Source organism: Denticeps clupeoides, chromosome 2, assembly GCF_900700375.1.
Source record: "Denticeps clupeoides chromosome 2, fDenClu1.1, whole genome shotgun sequence".
Classification (NCBI taxonomy): Eukaryota; Metazoa; Chordata; class Actinopteri; order Clupeiformes; family Denticipitidae; genus Denticeps; species Denticeps clupeoides.
Window position 1 is genome coordinate 35,005,756 of NC_041708.1, and position 19,893 is coordinate 35,025,648.

Consider the following 19,893-nt stretch of genomic DNA (forward strand, 5'->3'; position numbering starts at 1 on the left):
TTCCTGTTTCATATGTTAGGCTATCCCCTCTCTATCTCTTCTCTAATTTTGGGAATTTGGTAATCCCACGCTGCGCGCACCACGCATGACACAGGTGTTCTGTCGAAACATGCTGCCTGTCGAGTTGTGCTACCTAGCGGTCCTGCGCACGCGCAGAGCGTCAAGTTTGCGCTCTGTTTCAGCGCCCATAAATCCACGCTACCCCTGAAATTGTAAATAAATTGATCTTTATACTCTTACAGTGCACATGGACCGAGTGTGTGTAAGGTGACACGCCATCACCCGGTTTAACCTCGCCGCTCGGAGGGTTTGAGGAGGAAGGTGCGATCCTAATAAAACAGAAGGTAATTTGTCTTGTGCAAGGCTACTTTTTATTTTAACTAAGTGATGGAATATGTTGGTGACCATAAGAGTAAATACTTTTCAATGGCATATTTAATGTTTCTCTTCCACTTTTCAGCTTTATAAATAAAGAAATGGTTAGGGAAAAACAGGGCTTTTTATTATCTGTGATTGCTACATTCATGTAGTTGTAAAAAACATGACAATATATTAAGTAATCCAAAGTATTCAGAATACGCTACTCACATTGAGTAACTTAATGGAATATGTTACAAACTACATTTTGGGGCATGTATTCTGTAATCTGTAACGGAATACATTTTAAAAGTAACCTTCCCAACACTGGGGAACAGTGGTTATATGCCCTGTATACCCTGATATTCCCTTTAAGTTGATACACTCGATACAATACAAGATATATGGGACATATGTACACGCCCTGCCTAGCAGAACCTAACTAAGAGAAGATGTGGCAGACTAGTCCCTGAGTCCCTGAGGTGGCCCCTGAGTCCATGAGGTAGTCTCTGAGTCCCTGAGGTGGACTACAGTCCACATTTTTTTTTTATATCAAGTACAATAACATGAAAAGGGAATTTCAGGCAAAATAATCAGCCTTTCAGTAAAGAAATAATGTTTGAGTTTTCAGATGAGTTGAGATATCAGATTTATATTTTGTGCAATAGGATGCATAAATGAGTTAATAATGCCTTATCATTGCATTCATTTACATTAATGAACTATTACTTTACCTAAAATGTATGATAGCATTTGTCTGTTGATATAAAGGTCTTTGTACACTCTAGTTCCAAACAAGACAGCAGAACTAAAATAAACCCAATCACCTAAATATTTTCACATTTGCAAAACACTTATGTTAAGGCTTAGTGGTACATGAAAGTGAAGTGATTGTCATTGTGAAACCCAGCAGCACAGCACACGTTGACACAACCAAATTTTGTCCTCTGCTCCCGGCCCGGGGAGCAGTGTGTGGGGACGATACTTCACTCAGTGGCACGTCATTGGCACCTTGGCGGATCGGGACTCGAACCGCCAACCCTCCGACCATGGGGACACCTAGGCCACCTCTGCCCCCACAAATACATAAATGTGATGACACTCTTAATTTTGTTAGGAAGTCTACTGAAACGCCATAGTGCCACTTTTCTGAGTTAGTTATGTCCACCGGCTTAAACTGTAAATGTTCCTGCTTTGTCTCCAGTCCTTGTCGACTCGCTATAGTGTTAACCTGCTGTTCTGTACCTGTGCTGTAGTATTTTGCATTGTTTTTCATTAAAGACATGACATCTACACAAACATTTTTATTTAAAGTAACTAAAAATTAGCTTGTGTTAATCAATTTCCGTCAACTTCTCAAGTTCCCTCTCACTCATTCAATTTCCTTAAAGCTCCCATGATATGAATTTTATTTTTCTTTTATATCGGTCTTAGTGGTCCCTAAATATTGTACCTAAAGTTTCTTTCCGAAATTCAGCCTTGGTGCAGAATTATAGCCACTTTGGGCCAGTTCCACAACGAGATTTCCCCAGGAGGCGCTCAAGTGTGATTACTCAGGACTCCTTGATAAGCAGTTGCTGCAACATTGACATAGATCTGTCCCTACCTTATTTGTAGTTTCCACCTTCAGGTCATTTCCAGTTGTTTCTGTTCTTATTATTAAAATCCTTTCCCTGGAAACATGTCCTGCTTCTGTGCTTCTTTGCCGTTTCGACCCCGTGACGTGACACTGTGTCTGTCACTTTAAATGCTAATGAGGAGGAGAGAGGCGGGATGAGGAGGAGAAGTCACGTCAGCGTTTTTCCAGAAAACATAAATCCCCGTATGACGACATAACGGGTCCAGATCCGGCTGTCCGAGCTGCCTCGAAGCAAAATGTCCAAAGCGCTCTTTACGCCTATCGCCATTTCTAGCCATTGCAGGACCATAGACAGACTAGGGGAGCTCATATTAATGTTAAATAATCTCACAAAGTGAAATTTTAATCGCGACATCCTGTTACTTAGGGTCACAGTGTAATACAAAAAATGTATAAATAACAAATAGAGATATTATACAGGGAGTGCAGAATTATTAGGCAAGTTGCATTTTTGAGGAATACTTTTATTATTGAACAACCACCATGTTCTCAATGAACCCAAAAAACTCATTAATATCAAAGCTGAATGTTTTTGGAAGTAGTTTTTAGTTTGTTTTTATTTTTTAGCTATTTTAGGGGGATATCTGTGTGTGCAGGTGACTATTACTGTGCATAATTAACAAAACACAAATATATACCCATTTCAATTATTTATTTTTACCAGTGAAACCAATATAACATCTCCACATTCACAAATATACATTTCTGACATACAAAAACAGAGCAAAAACAAATCAGCGACCAATATAGCCACCTTTCTTTGCAAGGACACTCAAAAGCCTGCCATCCATGGATTCTGTCAGTGTTTTGATCTGTTCACCATCAACATTGCGTGCAGCAGCAACCACAGCCTCCCAGACACTGTTCAGAGAGGTGTACTGTTTTCCCTCCTTGTAAATCTCACATTTGATGGACCACAGGTTCTCAATGGGGTTCAGATCAGGTGAACAAGGAGGCCATGTCATTAGTTTTTCTTCTTTTATACCCTTTCTTGCCAGCCACGCTGTGGAGTACTTGGACACGTGTGATGGAGCATTGTCCTGCATGAAAATCATGTTTTTCTTGAAGGATGCAGACTTCCTGTACCACTGCTTGAAGGTGTCTTCCAGAAACTGGCAGTAGGACTGGGAGTTGAGCTTGACTCCATCTTCAACCCGAAAAGGCCCCACAAGCTCATCTTTGATGATACCAGCCCAAACCAGTACTCCACCTTCACCTTGCTGGCGTCTGAGTCGGACTGGAGCTCTCTGCCCTTTACCAATCCAGCCACGGGCCCATCCATCTGGCCCATCAAGACTCACTCTCATTTAATCAGTCCATAAAACCTTAGAAAAATCAGTCTTGACGTTTCAGCTTGTGTGTCTTGTTCAGTGGTGGTCGTCTTTCAGCCTTTCTTACCTTGGCCATGTCTCTGAGTATTGTACACCTTGTGCTTTTGGGCACTCCAGTCATGGGCAGTTATTTTGCGCCTTGATTTTTCCACACGCTTCTTGCGACCCTGTTGACTATTTTGAATGAAACGCTTGATTGTTCGATGATCACGCTTCAGAAGCTTTGCAATTTTAAGAGTGCTGCATCCCTCTGCAAGATATCTCACTATTTTTGACTTTTCTGAGCCTGTCAAGTCCTTCTTTTGACCCATTTTGCCAAAGGAAAGGAAGTTGCCTAATAATTATGCACACCTGATATAGGGTGTTGATGTCATTAGACCACACCCCTTCTCATTACAGAGATGCACATCACCTAATATGCTTAATTGGTAGTAGGCTTTCGAGCCTATACAGCTTGGAGTAAGACAACATGCATGAAGAGGATGATGTGGACAAAATTTGCCTAATAATTCTGCACTCCCTGTATACAGTATTATATATTAAATAGGTATTTAAACAAGTCTAACCAATATATACCTAATTATAGCTTGTAATCAAACCAAGTGAGCAAATCTCACAAAACTGACATGAAGTCTGTCAGTAGATAACTAAAATCCATGCTTGAACTAGGAGGTTACATAACATATATTTCTTTTTATGGTGAATGTGGCCAAAAACTTTGTAACGGTGATTTATGACAAAAGCAATTCACAAATAATAAAAAAAAAAGAATAGAATGAGTTTATTCCAATGTACTTTCAATGAATAGATGTTTTGCTTTTGTGTGACAAAGTGCAATTTGTACTTAACCAGAACAGTAGTCCAGCTGAAAGCTCTGTCCTTGGGGTTTTTGAATCCGTGTGTGTTTTTGTTGAGGTGTGTGATGTGAAATTTATCAGTGCAGTGAGTTGGCAACGGATTGTGTGGGTACCCAATGTTTTTATTGTGCCTAAATGTGTGTGTTGTCTGTTGTTCTGCAGATGACGTCCAAAGACCCCTAGAGCAAGTGCACCTGTCGAAGGAGTGCGACCAAGATCAAGTTTTATGGCACATACTTGCAGTAAGAAACGTGGAGGTTGGGGTGGGGGTGGGGGTGGGAGATACCTACCCACTAACAATTAACACAACAGAGAATCCAGAGCTGCTGCCCACAGCTCGAGACTTTCTGTTTCTAAAAGCCATCATGTCATCATGTAACTGGGTCTCATCATTTGTCTTTCTTCTTTTGGGAGGATGAAATTTCGACCCTATTCATCGCTCTGATCTTTGTAAAGCTAACACTGCAGCACCATTCAGTGTGTTGTCTTCTCCTGGGTGTTTGTGGTGGCATTTCATGTTTTGCTATCCGGGCACATTTGATGAAGACGAGGCGGCCTTTGTCTGCAGGGAGGTCTTTCATGTAACAACACAACTCATCCATTTTAACACAAATAAACCTATACGTTTGCAGAGCTGTGATGTACTTCCTTTTTGCATCTACTAGGGGCTGCAGTTTCTCCATGGCAACGGCATCCTAAAGGTATCTCATCACATACAGTCACACAATCTGAAAGTGATGCTTCTTTACAGGGAGAGCACAGATGTATTTACCCAGATTGGCATTCAGTACAAGCGTACTGTCCTATCTAACCTGTGAGTGTACTGGTCCACAGGGAGACGATGTCCTGATTAATGATGCCGGAGTTGTGAAGATCTGTGAGTACTGACTTCCAGAAACACGTTATTCCACCATTTCCTGTGCAGAGCAAGAAAGAAGCTGGATGAGTGTGTTTATATTTATGGGTGAAGAAGAAGTGCAAATGTGATGTGTTATTATCTCTTCCTGCAGGCGATCCGGGTTTGGCAGCAAGATTGTCCAGACAGCTGGAACATTCTATTAGTAAGTTTCTTTTAAAACACATAAAATTGATCCTTGTGTCTGTCTGGTTTGTCACACCAGTGACATTTGGTCACTGGGAATGATGGCTGTTGACCCACATGAACACCAGCCAGACAGTCATCCCTAAGGACCAGAAGGAGGCAGATTGGGACTAAGAGCCAGTCACCAGAACAAAATGGGGTGGCATTTTGGCAAACTCCAGGCATCCTGCCATGTGCCTTTTGCTTTGGCCACACAGATTACTGCAGAGAAGGTTCTCCTCTGTCCACAGAGGACCCCTGGAGCTCTGACAGAGTGACTATTGGGTTCTTGGTCACCTCCCTGACTAAGGTCCTTCTCCCCTGATTGCTCCATTGAGGTGCTAGGCCAGCTTTAAGAAGAGTCATAGTGGTTTTGAACTTCTTTCACTTATGAATGTTGGAGGCCACTGTGCTCATTGGGACCTGTGAAGCAGCAAGCATGTATCTGTAACCCTCCCCAGATTTGTAAATTTGTCTCAGAGGTCTACAGACAAATCCTTTGACTTCCTGCTTGGTTTCTGCTCTGACATGAACTGTCATCTGTGGGACCTTATGTAGACAGATGTGTGCCTGTCCAACTCATGTCCAGTCAACTTTTTTTTTTACACAATAGTGATATCCTGTGGATACTTTCTGTATGTATTTTGTATGTAATTGTTTTCGACAGCATTACAGCCTTAAACAAAATCACCAAAAAACACTGGTCAGCTTGGGAGCCCCCACAGAAGAAACGGGACAAAGGGGGAGAAGAAAGGGGAGAACAGAAATAAAATGTCTACATTATTGATGTTGATGTAGAGTAATGTACAAAAGTTTTGTATAGGTGTGAAAGAAATATATAATTGATACTGGTTGCCTCCCGTTACCTTCAAAGCAGAATCAGATTTGCTGGGTACTCTTGCACACAGTTGTTGAAAAATCTCTGCTGGTAGGTTGTCACAAACATCTTTCATGTAATATCTTCCATGCCTGCCTACTTGCTCAGATCCAGATCAGATGTAATCCCAGACAAATCTAATGATGTTGAGATCAGGGCTCTGGGGAGGGCTCTTTGTTGTTCTTTACACTGATGATACCTCTTAATGGCATTGGCTGTATGTTTGTAGTCATTGTCCTGCCACAGAATAAATTTGGGGGCAAAAGACAAAAGGAGGACTGTTTGCGGTGCTGCCTACTGCTGAACTAACTGGTGATATCTGCTATGTGCTGGATTGGAATAAATGGACTTTTTGTATGTGTTACCATCAAGCGTGTCAGCCGGGCCACATCCTGCTTCAGGCACCTCAGTAGTTCGGTAATAGACCAAACTCCGTTAATTCCTATAATTCTGATCATTTAAACTTGCAGAAATGCAGCCCCAAAACATAAGGAACCAGGCTTAACTTTTGCTTGCAAACACTCATCATTGTACCACTCGCCACTGCTTCAGTGAACAAACTGCCTTCCAGTCAAAATATTTCAGAATTTCATTCATCAGTTCAGATTTTATTTTTTAGAATGAACACAATGAAATATACAATACAATAGAACATCTCTTACCCACTCAAGAGGATGCGAGCCGGCACTTCCACAAACAGAAGACCAGGACAGCACCAGGTCCAGCTGACTTTAGGCCTGCCATTCTAATGCCTGTGGTCCTAAAATATTTTCAGCGTCAGGTATTGGCCCTGTTACTGGATAACTTGCAATCTGCCTATTGGCCAAACAGGGTGGTGGATGATGCAGTCAACAGAGACTCATACCAGGATACTTTCTGGGACCTTAGCTCTGTGTTCAACACTATTATTTCAGAACTCCTCTCCTCCAAAGTCTCCCAGATTACCATGCCCTCTAATATGTCAGTGGATCACCAGCTTCTTGACAGGACGGGAAAAGAAGGTGAATCTGGGGGAGATAAATTGTGATTCACGGGCAGTCAGCACTGGAGCTCCTCAGGAATGTATCCTTTACTTTACTTTACTTTACTTTGTAGTAGTAAGTAGTAAGTGGAATTTGAATCTGGGTCTTCTGGTTCATTGGTGAGTGTGTACTAGGCTGCTAAAACCCCAATAATCTTTCACAGAAGCTGCCAATGCCGCAATAGCCTGTACACTGACCAGTATTGGTTTGGTGATGCCACTATTTAATTTCAGGTCAAAATGCTGAGTCAAAAAATTTACAGAAGTTTCCTGACAGTGCTGATTTCATGTTTCATTTCTAAATAAATGCCACAGTAAAAAGAGGTGTGGACAGTGTGATAGCCAGTGAACTGACCTGTAATTGTTTGGTAATGTCACTATTTTAATTTAATTTCCTATCACAATGACAATGCACATTTTTCTTTTTTAAATTTACATCAACATTCTTTTTTACACCTAAATAAATCTTGAATATGTTGTCTCATATATATGCAGGACATATACAGACTGTAAAACGCCGGTAGGTGGCGCCAAATACGCTGCTTCAGCTGGTCACAGTGTTGCCAGTTTGGTAGACATTACACTTATTTTTGGTTTGCAAAAATACATAATAATTTAACAAATTCACAAAACGTTTTAATTTATTTGGTTGAATTAGATTTTTTGTTAAATGTCTTATTTTGGCTGTTCAATTATGAGCAATTAGTATAACTAAACTGTTTTTTAAAAAGCAAATGGATGGGATCATGGAGCTGTGGCTGAGGGATTAAATGGCTCCATCTCTCACATATTCTGATTTTAAAAAAGCCCTATAATATATCACACAATATCATCTTACTGGCAATTTTTGTATTTTCCTTTCATTTGTCTGATTAATCAACTTTGTAGAAGGTATTAATGCCCCAGTGCAAGACAGATGAAAAACAATCAGGGCATCCAAAGAGTGACTGGTGGGAACTTGATGAGAGAGAAGATTATTTGGTTAAATGCTTGAAATAAATAATAAAAAAAGCTCTAAAAGAGTTCTGCCAAGACATTCACAAACTGTTTGCTAACTCATAAACGCTTGACAAGCACTTTAACCAGGACAATATGAGCAGCAGGTCAACAAGTTCCCAGCATGGCCAGCGTTGTTCCACCTTTTGACAAGCTCTACAATTTCTATGATGGCCTCAACTGCAGAAACACCTAGTCATTTATCTGACCAGTTGACTTTGAGCTGAAACTTGTCTTGGGAGGCTATTACGGCTGTGTAGTGCCCTGTGGGTTGTGATTGCTCATAACTGCCTCAGAAGAACGACTTATTTCAGGAGTGGTTGCCTGCATGGAGTGTGGTGAAGGTCACCATAGTGGCACTGTGTGCCTTAAATCGCTCCCTGAGATGCACTCCTGTCCTGATGAGAGTCGGTGATACAGTGCAGTTGGGCTAGAAATTCAGCCCAGACTCAGGGGCTGATGGAAACGTGACTGTGGATGCAAGGTAGACATGACAGACAGACTCGCCCTTTGGCCACAACCTCGTCACTGACTTTCGCAAGTCATCAAAAAAAAAAATTGATTTTTGTAGTCGAAATGGAATTATCTCAAGGTCACTACAAACCAAACCATGTTTTCAAAGTCAGTTAATAGCTTTAATGACCAACTGGAGAAAATCTGCATTAAAGGCATGGAAATATGCTGATGTCAGTGCTTTCAGTAAATAGAAATAGAAGATATTATTATTTATTATATTAGGGAGGGGTGGGGTTCAAGGTCAGTGAAATATTTAATAAAAGGCTGAAAGTGGCAGAAACCTCACTCACTGCCAGAAAAACGCATCACTCAGCAGCAGCGTCATACTTGTGCGTACAAGCGGGTTAGTCTGAAATCTGATGACTCTTTAAATATTCAGCAGGCATTGCCCCGGCCTGGAACGCAGAACTTGTCTCAGTGACAAATACCACGGCTGAAATGCAACACACGCTGAATCTTAAATCGTCATGGGGGAGTCACATGCCAAGCTTCCAACCAAAGACTAAACGCATGCATATTTTATAATGCTCCTCTCAATCTCAGACATTTTTTTTTACATTTGTTAGTACCTACATTAATAGACATTAACATATGCATTTTATGTATTGTTAGTTAAAGAAAAAAATGGGGGTGTCTTTAATAGAATTTTTAGTTAATTTACATGTATTTTTAATTTACAGCATTTGGCAGATGCTCTTATACAGAGTGACTTACATATGCTTTAAAATGTCTATCATTTTAATCCCTAATTTTCTTCACTAACACCCTATTTAGGACCAAATTGGTTCACTTGGTTTAATAGTTTTTTTCATGTTTTGCAAATTACAGGTTTTATGCAGGGAAAGTGATGTTTATAACAGTTGGAATATGGACACAATTAATCCAAAAATGTAAAATGAGCATAAAGACAATATTGCAGCACTTTCTACAAATCGGTCAGTTCAATTTACACTTGCACATAATGAACATCGAGGGGAGCTCTAAGACACGTCATGTGCACTTTAAACCTTTATAGTCTGCACTGAAGAGATTCCTGTTGCCACATAGTGCTGACATGTTCCATAATTCTGTTTTTAAAAAAAAAAAAAAAAAGAAGAAAAAAAAAAAATAATTGAAGTTTCTTGCAGGTGGCTAGTTCTACATCTTGGGTAAGTCCCTGTCCTGCACACACTGTCCCGTCATAGGCCTGCAACCCGGTTTAGGATTTGGAGGCCATGAGTGAGTGAGTGCATGGATTGCAGTATAAAAAGATCAAATATGTTGAAAGGATATTTTAAAATAGTCCACCTGCTACAAATGTGTCGTGTTTTTTTTTTTGTTTGTTTTTTTTTTTATGAAAAACAAAACAGAATGCCACAGAAATAAAAACACTCAAAATCATGTACAACTGTCTTTAAAATCCACAGTATGCATTGCTCAAAAAAAAAAAAAATAGTAGGCTTTTTTTTTTTTTTTTTATACTAATCAAAAGACATGTGACATAAAAACACTCAAAATCATGAACAACTGTCTTTAAAAGTCCACAGTAATACACATTGCTGAACTATGAATAACATAACAGAATAAATAAATAACAAGCAGATTGGTGAACAGAAAAGGGCAAATTATACAATTTCTCCAGGCAAAAAAAAAAAAAATATATATATATATATATATATATGTATATAGGAATTGTGCCCTAAGTCTTCAACTGTTTCAGTAATCCCTGCCAAAGTGCTTGTTGACCTTTGTGACTGAAAGAAACACAGTAAAATTAACCAGAAAGAACTGGCCCTGCTCCTCTAGCCACACCAGGTCCATCTTGACTTTGCCCTCTGAGCTCTTGTATTTAATAACAAAGGCCGGCCCGTCATAGTTGTAACACACCGGACCCTGGTTCGACAGGACCAGGCTCACGGGGGAGCTCTCACACCAGAAGGGCTTCTGAGCTTCATCCAGCACGGTTAGATTCATCACAGTGCAGTTCTACACACAAAGAAGAGAACATATTCTGATGTACACTGTTAAATTTGAAAGGCTTATACATTCCACTTCTCTGTTACAAATGCACTATGAAAGATACGTAAGATGAGCTGATTATTTTGAGAATTCCTTATTATTTTCACCCTTACTTGGTTTTGGGAACATTTACAGCATTTATTAGACGCCCTTATCCAGAGCGACTTACAATCAGTATTTACAGGGACAGTCTCCCTGGAGCAACTTAGGGTTAAGTGTCTTGCTCAGGGACACAATGGTAGTAAGTGGGATTTGAACCCGGGTCTTCTGGTTCATAGGCGAGTGTGTTACCCACTAGGTTACTACCACCCTGAGCACAAATCACAGGAACATTAGTTGTAGAATATTTCAAACCTCAAAATTAGGCAATATTAAATTATTGTGTCAGGAAGAAATACCCCCAATAAGCCATAACATTGACAAGTGAATTCCAAAAAAATGTAAACATTTTTGCTGACCAAGTATACACCTTCATGGAATAAGTATTCCCTGATGTAAGAGATGCCATTCACTGGTCCTTCTAATTGTCCAGATCTCAATCTAACTCAATCCTCAAATCTCTCTTTTTGCAGTAAAAGAACAACCTACTTAAATGGAATAAGCCGCAACATTGATATTATCTATCATCGGCCATCCTCCCCTCTAAACTTTGGCGCTGGCTGAAATAAGATGATTCAAAAGGTAAAATAAACTTCTAGCTGCATTTATATAAGTCTCCTGTTGGTCAGCACTGTTGGTGCCATACTCTGCAGTCCCAGTGTTCTATGATACAAGTCATGAAAAGATATATATATATATATATTGACCTCAATAGTCCCATTCAAAGCCTCTGCTTTCCATTCCAGGTTTATCTTGCCAGACAAGGTGGTGTGCTGTGATGTATTGGCTTTGTCAATGAGCCTGAGTGGCACATAGCCATCATAGATGTGCTCTGTGATGAGAAAATACAAGGGAAACATTTCATGAGGTTAACGACACAAAACAGAAAAATAGCATGAACTGCATCTGTATTATCCACATCACACCACTTGATACACAATGAAAATATGTGGATTGAGATTACATACAGTTTATGTAGCCCTTCATCAGTTATCAGTTGTTACCACAGGATGGCTGTGGAATGGGAGTTTTTGGGTGGTGGACTGCTTTCTATCCAGCAGTGACACTAATGTGTTCTAAACTCCAACCAACATACCACCAGCAGCAGGTGAGAATTGAGACTGCTCCCCACACCTTAATTATGCAATCAGCAGTGGTCCCACGGTCAGAAAAGGACCATTGATTAAAGGGACAAAGCCTCAATGTGTGTGTGTGTGTGTGTGTGTGTTTGATGTACTAAATCATGTGGTTTAAGAGTTCAGGTACCGGCCATTTATCATTCACCTCTCCGGCAGAAAAGTTTAGAGAAGTGTCCAGACATTATGCATTTTGCCATGCTGTGGAGCACAATATGCACAGTGTATCCATGGAGACCATACTCTGAGTCCACATCGTCAAATGGAGCCCTTTCCTCAATCAACTGATAGGGACTAGGGGACAAAGGGAAGGAGAAACCCCAAATTGTTAGCATTTTGGGCCAGGGGATAAATCTGGCAACAAACAAAAGGCCACTTCTACAAAGGAGCAGGGCTCTTTTCTTCAAATATAGTCTTCAGCATTGCCAGGAGATGGAGTAATAACACAAAAAAAAAAAAAATGCCACCCTTCAGAATCCAATCCCCTAGCACTTCAACTCTTACTGCAGGCAGTCAGAAAAGCCTATGCATGATGAACACCTATAATTCTACACATTGTTTTTGTCAGTGCGCTAAAATAACTGATTTTGGTGAGTCAGATGAAGCGGAAAACTCAATGGGACAGACGTACTGGTGCAGAGACCCCAGCAGGCATTTTTCCACAAGCTTGTGAAGATGGAGGTTCACTTTCATGAAGGCGACAGAACAGCTGCCCTGCAGACAGAGATCATCATTTAGGCAAAACAGGGACTCTCTTAAGGAAGGAGAGGAAAACTTTGACTCTGGTCAAGACAATTACCCTCCAGAGTCCCAGTATTATTCCCGAAACAGGATGAAGGGCTCTCTGAACTCGTACAAGCATGCTTGTTCCAAAGAATTTCCAGCTTTCTCTTTTCTCTTCGATTTTGGCTATCAGAGACTTCCACCCAGGTCTACGACAAAGAAAGGGAAATTAACCATAAAACCAGGTTCTATTCACCGGTTATTTTTACTGCTCGTTCACTCAAACTAGAGCATCCAAACACAACAGAAGAAACCTGAGCCCAGATATATTAAAATGGCTTAAAATGATTAATGACTGTAATAGATGGTTTTCTTATAAGACACAGAATAGCAATATATATCTTTGTCTGAGATATATCGATAATCATCAGGAACATTATCTGATTATCGATGCATGAGAAGGAATCGTTAACAAAATTAAATTATGGACAAAATTTCTGTGCACAAAAGAACTACAATACTGTTCACAGCAGCGCTGTAAATTTACAACGGTTGCTACCGTGACCCCTCTAATGGGCCACTGGCAGTTTATTGTTAATATTCACTGCTGCTGTGGGTATAAATGAAGTGAGGTTATACTTCTTAAAATGTACACTGATATTGGATGAAGGTCAGTAATACATGGAACTGATATTAAGAACAGAATTGCCTCCTTAGAGCCACTGTTCTAACCTGTTCTCAGCAGCACAGCCCAGGTTCATTTGAACCACTGAATGGATCTGCAGGCAAGAGACCTTTTGCAGGAACGGCCAGTCTTTGCATTCCCAGCTCACTGTGATTGAGGACTCGGTGAAGAGAACATCGGAGTGTGCAAAAGTATGCTTCTTTCCTGTATTGTCGATCACCGTGATCTCCCATTTGACACCCAAATTCCTGTGAGGAGCACACAAGGCACATCATACTGCTGTTCTGGTAGGACCTAAGAGACAATTAAAGCCAGGCTGATAGAACCATTGCCTGGAGAGGTGTAAAATTAAGATTAAAAGGTCCCCTATTAAGAAAATTTCACTTTCACTAGCTAGAAATGGTGAAATGTATAAAGCGTGCTTTGATCATTCTGCTTCACCGTTCAGAGAGCAGCAGCTCAGATGGTCAATCTGGAATTTATCCCCTTATGTAGTCATAAGGGGAAAGGTTACCTCCCCTTTCTCATGCTTTGTTCGCCCAGAGAATTTCCCACCCCGCCCCTAAAAGAAGTAACACCAGACCATCATGGCTTCCAAATGTGCAAAACATTCCAATTGCTCTGTGACTGGATGTAAAAATGAGCACAGATAAAACATTTTTAGTTCAGTCACACGAGTCTGACGAACCAGTGGGATAATACATTTTTTTTCCGGGAAAAATGGCATCACCACTTCCTGTTTGCCTGTGTACTTCGATAGGCCGCTCTCCTCCTCATCATCATTTAAAGATACGCACACCAAAACGGCACGTCCTGGGGAAAATCCCAATGAGGAACTGGCTAACAGTGGTTGTGATTCTGCACCACGGCTGAACAGTCAAGCAGATCCTCTGCAAACATTCAAGGTTCATTTTACTTAGCAGAAAACGAGACACTCGGTGAATAACTGTTACCGTGGATCATTAAAACAATTAGACGGGGCAAAATGAAACATCTGCATGCTGAATAAACATTAGGATGTAATGCACTGTGTGTGCAACCATCGGAAAGGAACCGACAACAGGCCAAGTAAAACCTGCTTTTCTTTTGTGCCTGTAACTGGAAGGCCTTTAGGGATTTGTCTGGGCAAGTGGAAGGGGGCAAGCAATTTATTTCTACAAATCAGAGCGCGTCGGAGAGGAACACAATTACGTTCCATGGTCTCTGAAGCAGCGGATGCAACAGAGCCCAAAATGGTGCGACACCGCATCCCTAATCTGGGGTTAGGACAACAATCTGCACCCACCGCTGATCGCCAGGCACGATTCCCTTGCGCATCGAGCTCTAGAGCACAGCCCAAAGCACAGACAGCCACCCTCTGTCTAACCTTTAATGCCACTCTGTTACCAAGACAAGAGCGCTGTGACACTTTGGGGATGAATTCCTTTCATTCGCTGCAAAATTAATGATTTATGCATTCGGTCATGCACAGTGCAATCTGGACAGTTTGGTGTAATGTGCAACTTAAGAAATAAATATGTAAAAAGAAGTCATACGGAGGAGCTGGCTTAGACTACGGCATTATGAAATACCCCAAACCGTCTTCCAACTGAAGAGGGTAGCAAAACCTCACGTAACTGAGCACGGGGAACAGTGCGCACTAAAAACAAGGCAAAAGCTTACAGTGGCGGCCATTTCACACTGTTGAATGATTATAGGAATGAGGAAGTGCAAATCTGACCTGAGGACTCGTTCTGTTTGCTTTGGCAAGCCAGTATAGGGGTTAACGTCTTTGAGATCTCGCTTCCATTTCTTATCATTGCAGCCAGCCATCTCTTTGAATAATAACCTCTTCCAGTATCCCCTGGGCTTCTCCTGTATGGAGGCACCACTCATGCCATCGGTCACTTTGCTTATTTCTTTGGCCTTCCAAGGCCTCCTCCTCTTCTCACATTCCTGAGAATAAAGCCTGTACCACAGATCACTGAAGGGAAAAAAATAATTATGAGGAAGAGAGCAGCAGTTCAGCACAGATTACAGTCTATGAGGATATTGTGCACCGACTTACTTGTTATTGGCCAAGTCACTGAAGTGTCTGTTCACGTAGGTGAGGCAAAAGAGTGAGGCAGCATCCATGTATGAAAAAATCTTCAACAGGATCTCAGGAGGCATCCTAATTAAAGTTGAATTAGAAAAATTAGAACAAATTAAGAACTGAAACTTCTCTTCCACAGTGCTACACAAAGTGAAGCCTTCTTATATGCAATAGGTGCATATGTACATACACTTTTATATATATTAAATGTACACAGACATACACAAATATATTTTATGCATATACAAATACTTTTAATACTCTCATTCTCTTTTTTTCCACAGGTTCACCCCCAGAAAAAATATATTATTTGTATATTTCATATAGCATCATAATATTTATTTCTTTGCTGCTCTGTGCACTTTCTGCCGTGACATGACAGTGTACATTTCCCACTTGTGGGACTAATAAAGGATCATATTAGCTTATAACAACAACAATGATAATAAAAATTGCATGCTTGCCTTTTGATGTGATTTTCAGAATGCTTCAGACTTTTGGAATGGCTGAGGAGGCCTCTGGGTTCTAAAGGGGTCCAGCCATGTTTTGTCCTGGTATTCTGGTGACTGGAACACAAGAACATTGCCTTGCACGTTACGTTAGAAATAGATGTGGTAGTAACCTAGTGGGTCACACACAGGTTCGAATCCCACCTACTACCATTGTGTCCCTAAGAAAGACACTTGACCCTAAAATTGCTCCAGGGGGACTGTCCCTACAATTACTGATTGCAAGTCGCTCTGGATAAGGGTGTCTGGGGGGGGGGCGTAAATGTAAATATAGTTCAGTCGATGTAATCCTCTATTAGCTGACTATGAAACAGATGTATGTTACTGTTCAAATGTTTGATGTCTTTTAGAAATGACCTTGATTTTAATAGGAAACAACCAGTCCAGACTTTATAAATGACCCTGGTAGCTGGTAATGCTTGTTAAAAGGTGAAATATCTGAAAACAGGGAGGAACTTAATCAGCAGTATTGAATGTCAGCTGAAAACAGTTAAATAAGCAATGAAACTGGCCAGATTCACACTTGTACAGTATCTAGTACATCAGGAGAAGTGGGTTCAAATGCATCTTTATTTATCAGTTTTGTTTCTATTCAAACCCATTCATGGTCTTTATGTTTAGGAAATGTCTGAATGACTAGTGTAGGTCAGGGCATGGAGACACTACCGGGTACAAAGCAGTAACTGTTGTCTATAGGGTGCCACATATCAAGAAAAGCTTGCACATACACTACTTATCCTTGCACATATACATTACTTGTTCACACAGCCACAGACTAAACTTGGTCACACAAACTCTTGCAACACAATTATTCTGACAGAATAGTAGAGTCATGCAAATACTACTGCAGTCTTTGATGAGGAACGCTGCTGACACATAATAGTGGGATCAGTGGGAATTGCTTTAATTTCAAATCCAACAGGAGTTCTCCTGCCAACAAAATTATGTGAAGTATAATTGGTCAAATCCATAAAAATGCAGTGGCTCTGTGTGCTGTGCACATAAAAAGTGAAAGTGATGCAACTCTGAAATATTCTACTCTATGTTTAACATGTTTAAGTGAAAAGTGAAGTGATTGTCATTGTGATACACTACAACACAGCATACGTGCAAACAATGAAATGTGTCCTCTGCTTTTAACCAATCACCCTTGGTGAGCAGTAAGGAGCCACTACAGGTGCCCGGGGAGCAGCGTGTGGGGATGGTACTTTGCTCAGTGGCACCTTGGCAGATCAGGATTCGAACCGGCAACCTTCTGATTATGGGCCTGCTTCTTTAACCACTAGGCCACCACTGCCCCACACATCACACATTTAGTGTGCATATTCTAAATTAAGAAAATAAATAAATAAATAAAATCAAAACTATGAATGTTTATTATTCAATTTAATTACTTTATTAAATTGGAAAGCACAGAATCACATTGGCTAATATTATAAAAAAAAAAAAAAAAAAAAAAAAAAAAAAGTGGCTGAAAAGTTTTGAAGCTTGAGCTGCATCAGACTAGTCCAATACAGCAGCACAGTTCTTCATCGCCTTTGGGTGACTGTGGAAAATTTGCACAATTAATATAAAACCAAAAAGTAGCCTAGTGGGTAACACACTCGCCTATGAACCAGAAGACCCAGGTTCAAATCCCACTTACTACCATTGTGTCCCTGAGCAAGACACTTAACCCTGAGTGTCTCCAGGGGGGGGACTGTCCCTGTACCTACTGATTGTAAGTCGCTCTGGACAAGGGCGTCCGATAAATGCTGCAAATGTAAATCAAGGCTGCAAAATATACTACATTTAAGTGTGTCTTACTAATCCCACACAGCACCACCGTTCTACGTTGATTTGGACCCCAGCCCTGAAAGAAAGCGGGAGCTACTGAAAGTTTAGTCTTCCTGGAGGGTTGTGTTAATTGCGAATATCGGGACACCGTCGAACATCCAGCCCGCAGTCTTGAACTCTACCTTCGCGTCGGCGCATCGGGCATGTCCGGAGAAAGCGCCCTCGCTCGTCCCCGCGACGACGTGGCGGTGGCCAGCAGCTGTCCGCGTCCCGTAGCCATAGCAATGGGCTCTAGGAGGCCTGTCGCGCAACTGAGCGAACTTCTCGATTTATACGGTGCCAATACCCACAATGCCGTGCAGCTGCAACCTATTGCGCCTCGTCGCGTCAGCTCACGTTGTGGCGTTCTTACTTATTTCCACCGACCTGCGAGAACTACCCAATCACAGCACAGTGGGCGGGAAAAGCACTGCGTTTCGGCCAATAGGAAGGCCACGCAAGGTACTGCGGATCCTCCCACTGCCCTTGTTCGGAAGCCGGCTATCGGTCAGAACGCAAAGCAGAACGGGGTAGCCGTGGTAAATAGAAGTTAATACTGACGATGTTCTAGATTGTTACACTGCAGCCCTGGTATTTGAGTTCTGAGACAAAAATGTGAAGTTGAGGGCAGTCGTGTTGAATTCTGGGTAACCAACACTCGGTCATGTTCCTTCTGTTCCTGAATCTGAAATTCGATTTTTTTTTTTTTGTAGTGAATTTGAATGGCAGATTTTGAACAAATTTCTTTCACGGTGTGAAATACATTTTCAGGCGTCCTATTGCTCCACCGACACTATTTTGAAATGGTTTCATGCATTGCTTGTAATTTTAGGTGGCATGTTAATGGCTGCACGTTGCTGAATCTTCACGGCATCCTGATTAAACCTTCCTGGCGTGATATCATTACCCTCTATTCACTCATACAATATATGGTAATGATTCCCCTTCGGCCGCATTTCCATTTAAAGATGCTTCGAATTGCAGTCCTCTGCAGTCCTCCGTCACCTTTACACAGGCAGCACCGTTCCTAGAACCTGCGACGACACAGTTCACCAGAGCCACTCTCCACATCTCGTCAAGACTAAACAGCCGTGACACTCGTATGATGCCCCGAGTGAGTTCGCGTGGTGCTCCAAGGGCAACAAGTGCCTGGGGTTCATTAACAGCCGGCTCTCTGCCCTTACAACTTAACATTTCTTTCTTTCTTTCTTTTTTTTTTTGGCCTGTCCTTCTGCGGGCCTTGGGTCAGTTACCGCTCTTGGATCCTTAACGTCAATTTCTGCCTCACTTGTCTGTCACTGTGCAGCGTACGTCAAGGGAAGTGAGTAGAGAATTTTTGGTTGGGTTTATCTGTGATAAGAACAACACATGATGAGAATCCACTCTTTTCTTATCTTCTTATTTTCCCCAAAATTAGCATCATCACTTGAGGAAATTAACAACAGTTCTTGAGTAGTCAGTGCAAGATGATACCCTTATTATTTACTACAAGGGGCAGCGGTGGTCTAGTGGGTAATGAAACAGACCCGTAATTGGAAGGTTGCAGGTTCAAATCCCTGTCATGGCTGCCCACTGCTCACTAAGGGTGATGGTTTAAATGCAGAGGCCACTGGGTGCTGTGCTGTGGTGTGTCACATGTAACAAATAATCAGTTTCACTAATGAACTTTTATTTTTGCATTCAATAAACTAAAAACCTACCCATATACATAACACACAAGCAGCATGTAAAATATTCACATTCATTTGCGTCTAAATAGGGGCAGACAAGCGTTAAATACAGGAAATAAATAAATTACTTTAACGTGTCCATTGCCAATTAGATGTCTTGAGAAAGGCAAGCAGACAGTTAATTATAAGAAGAAAGTGCAGGTCCACCAGTACTGAATCCCCAGACCTGTCAGAGCTGTGGAAGTACACCCCACCGCAAGATCAGAGATGTTTATGCAATATAAGTTTATTGGGAGCGCGGTCCCCTGCCCCCATGCCTGACTTTTCAGTTCATTAGTAGAAATTTTCAAAACTTCAATTTCTTTGCCTGTCCACAGTCAAAAGTGGCCTACACCACTAGAATCTTTGCTCCAACAAATATATCACGAGTAAACATAATTATTGAATAAGAGTCTAACGTGTAAATAGAAAAAAATAAAACTGTCATTGAAGTCAGTGAAGCTTCTTGA

General features: G+C 41.2%; 1 protein-coding gene across 2 annotated transcripts; it reads right to left on the reverse strand.

The window, feature by feature from the left end:
• Positions 1-10,296: 10,296 nt before the first annotated feature.
• fbxo15 (F-box protein 15) lies at positions 10,297-18,066 on the reverse strand. Of its 2 annotated transcripts, none has more exons than XM_028969846.1 (10): positions 17,858-18,066; positions 15,855-15,956; positions 15,364-15,468; positions 15,145-15,279; positions 13,364-13,564; positions 12,708-12,840; positions 12,540-12,622; positions 12,057-12,202; positions 11,480-11,604; positions 10,297-10,640 (listed from the first exon to the last, which is right to left on the reverse strand). In XM_028969846.1, the coding sequence occupies exons 1-10, from the start codon at positions 17,953-17,955 to the stop codon at positions 10,371-10,373; spliced, it is 1,398 nt and encodes a 465-aa protein (XP_028825679.1). In that variant the 5' UTR covers positions 17,956-18,066; the 3' UTR covers positions 10,297-10,370. The 2 variants fall into 2 exon arrangements, with proteins under 2 accessions (XP_028825679.1, XP_028825678.1); XM_028969845.1 differs by having other exon boundaries at positions 15,037-15,279.
• Positions 18,067-19,893: the final 1,827 nt, after the last annotated feature.

Coding starts and splice junctions, on each gene's coding strand:
- fbxo15 (XM_028969845.1), bottom strand. CDS start 17,955: ATGGCTACGGGACGCGGACAGCTGCTGGCCACCGCCACGTCGTCGCGG. Junction 15,469..15,854: donor TCTGAAAATCACATCAAAAG/GCAAGCATGCAA, acceptor AACTTTAATTAG/GATGCCTCCTGAGATCCTGT. Junction 13,565..15,036: donor CAAACAGAACGAGTCCTCAG/GTCAGATTTGCA, acceptor TGCTCCTCACAG/GAATTTGGGTGTCAAATGGG.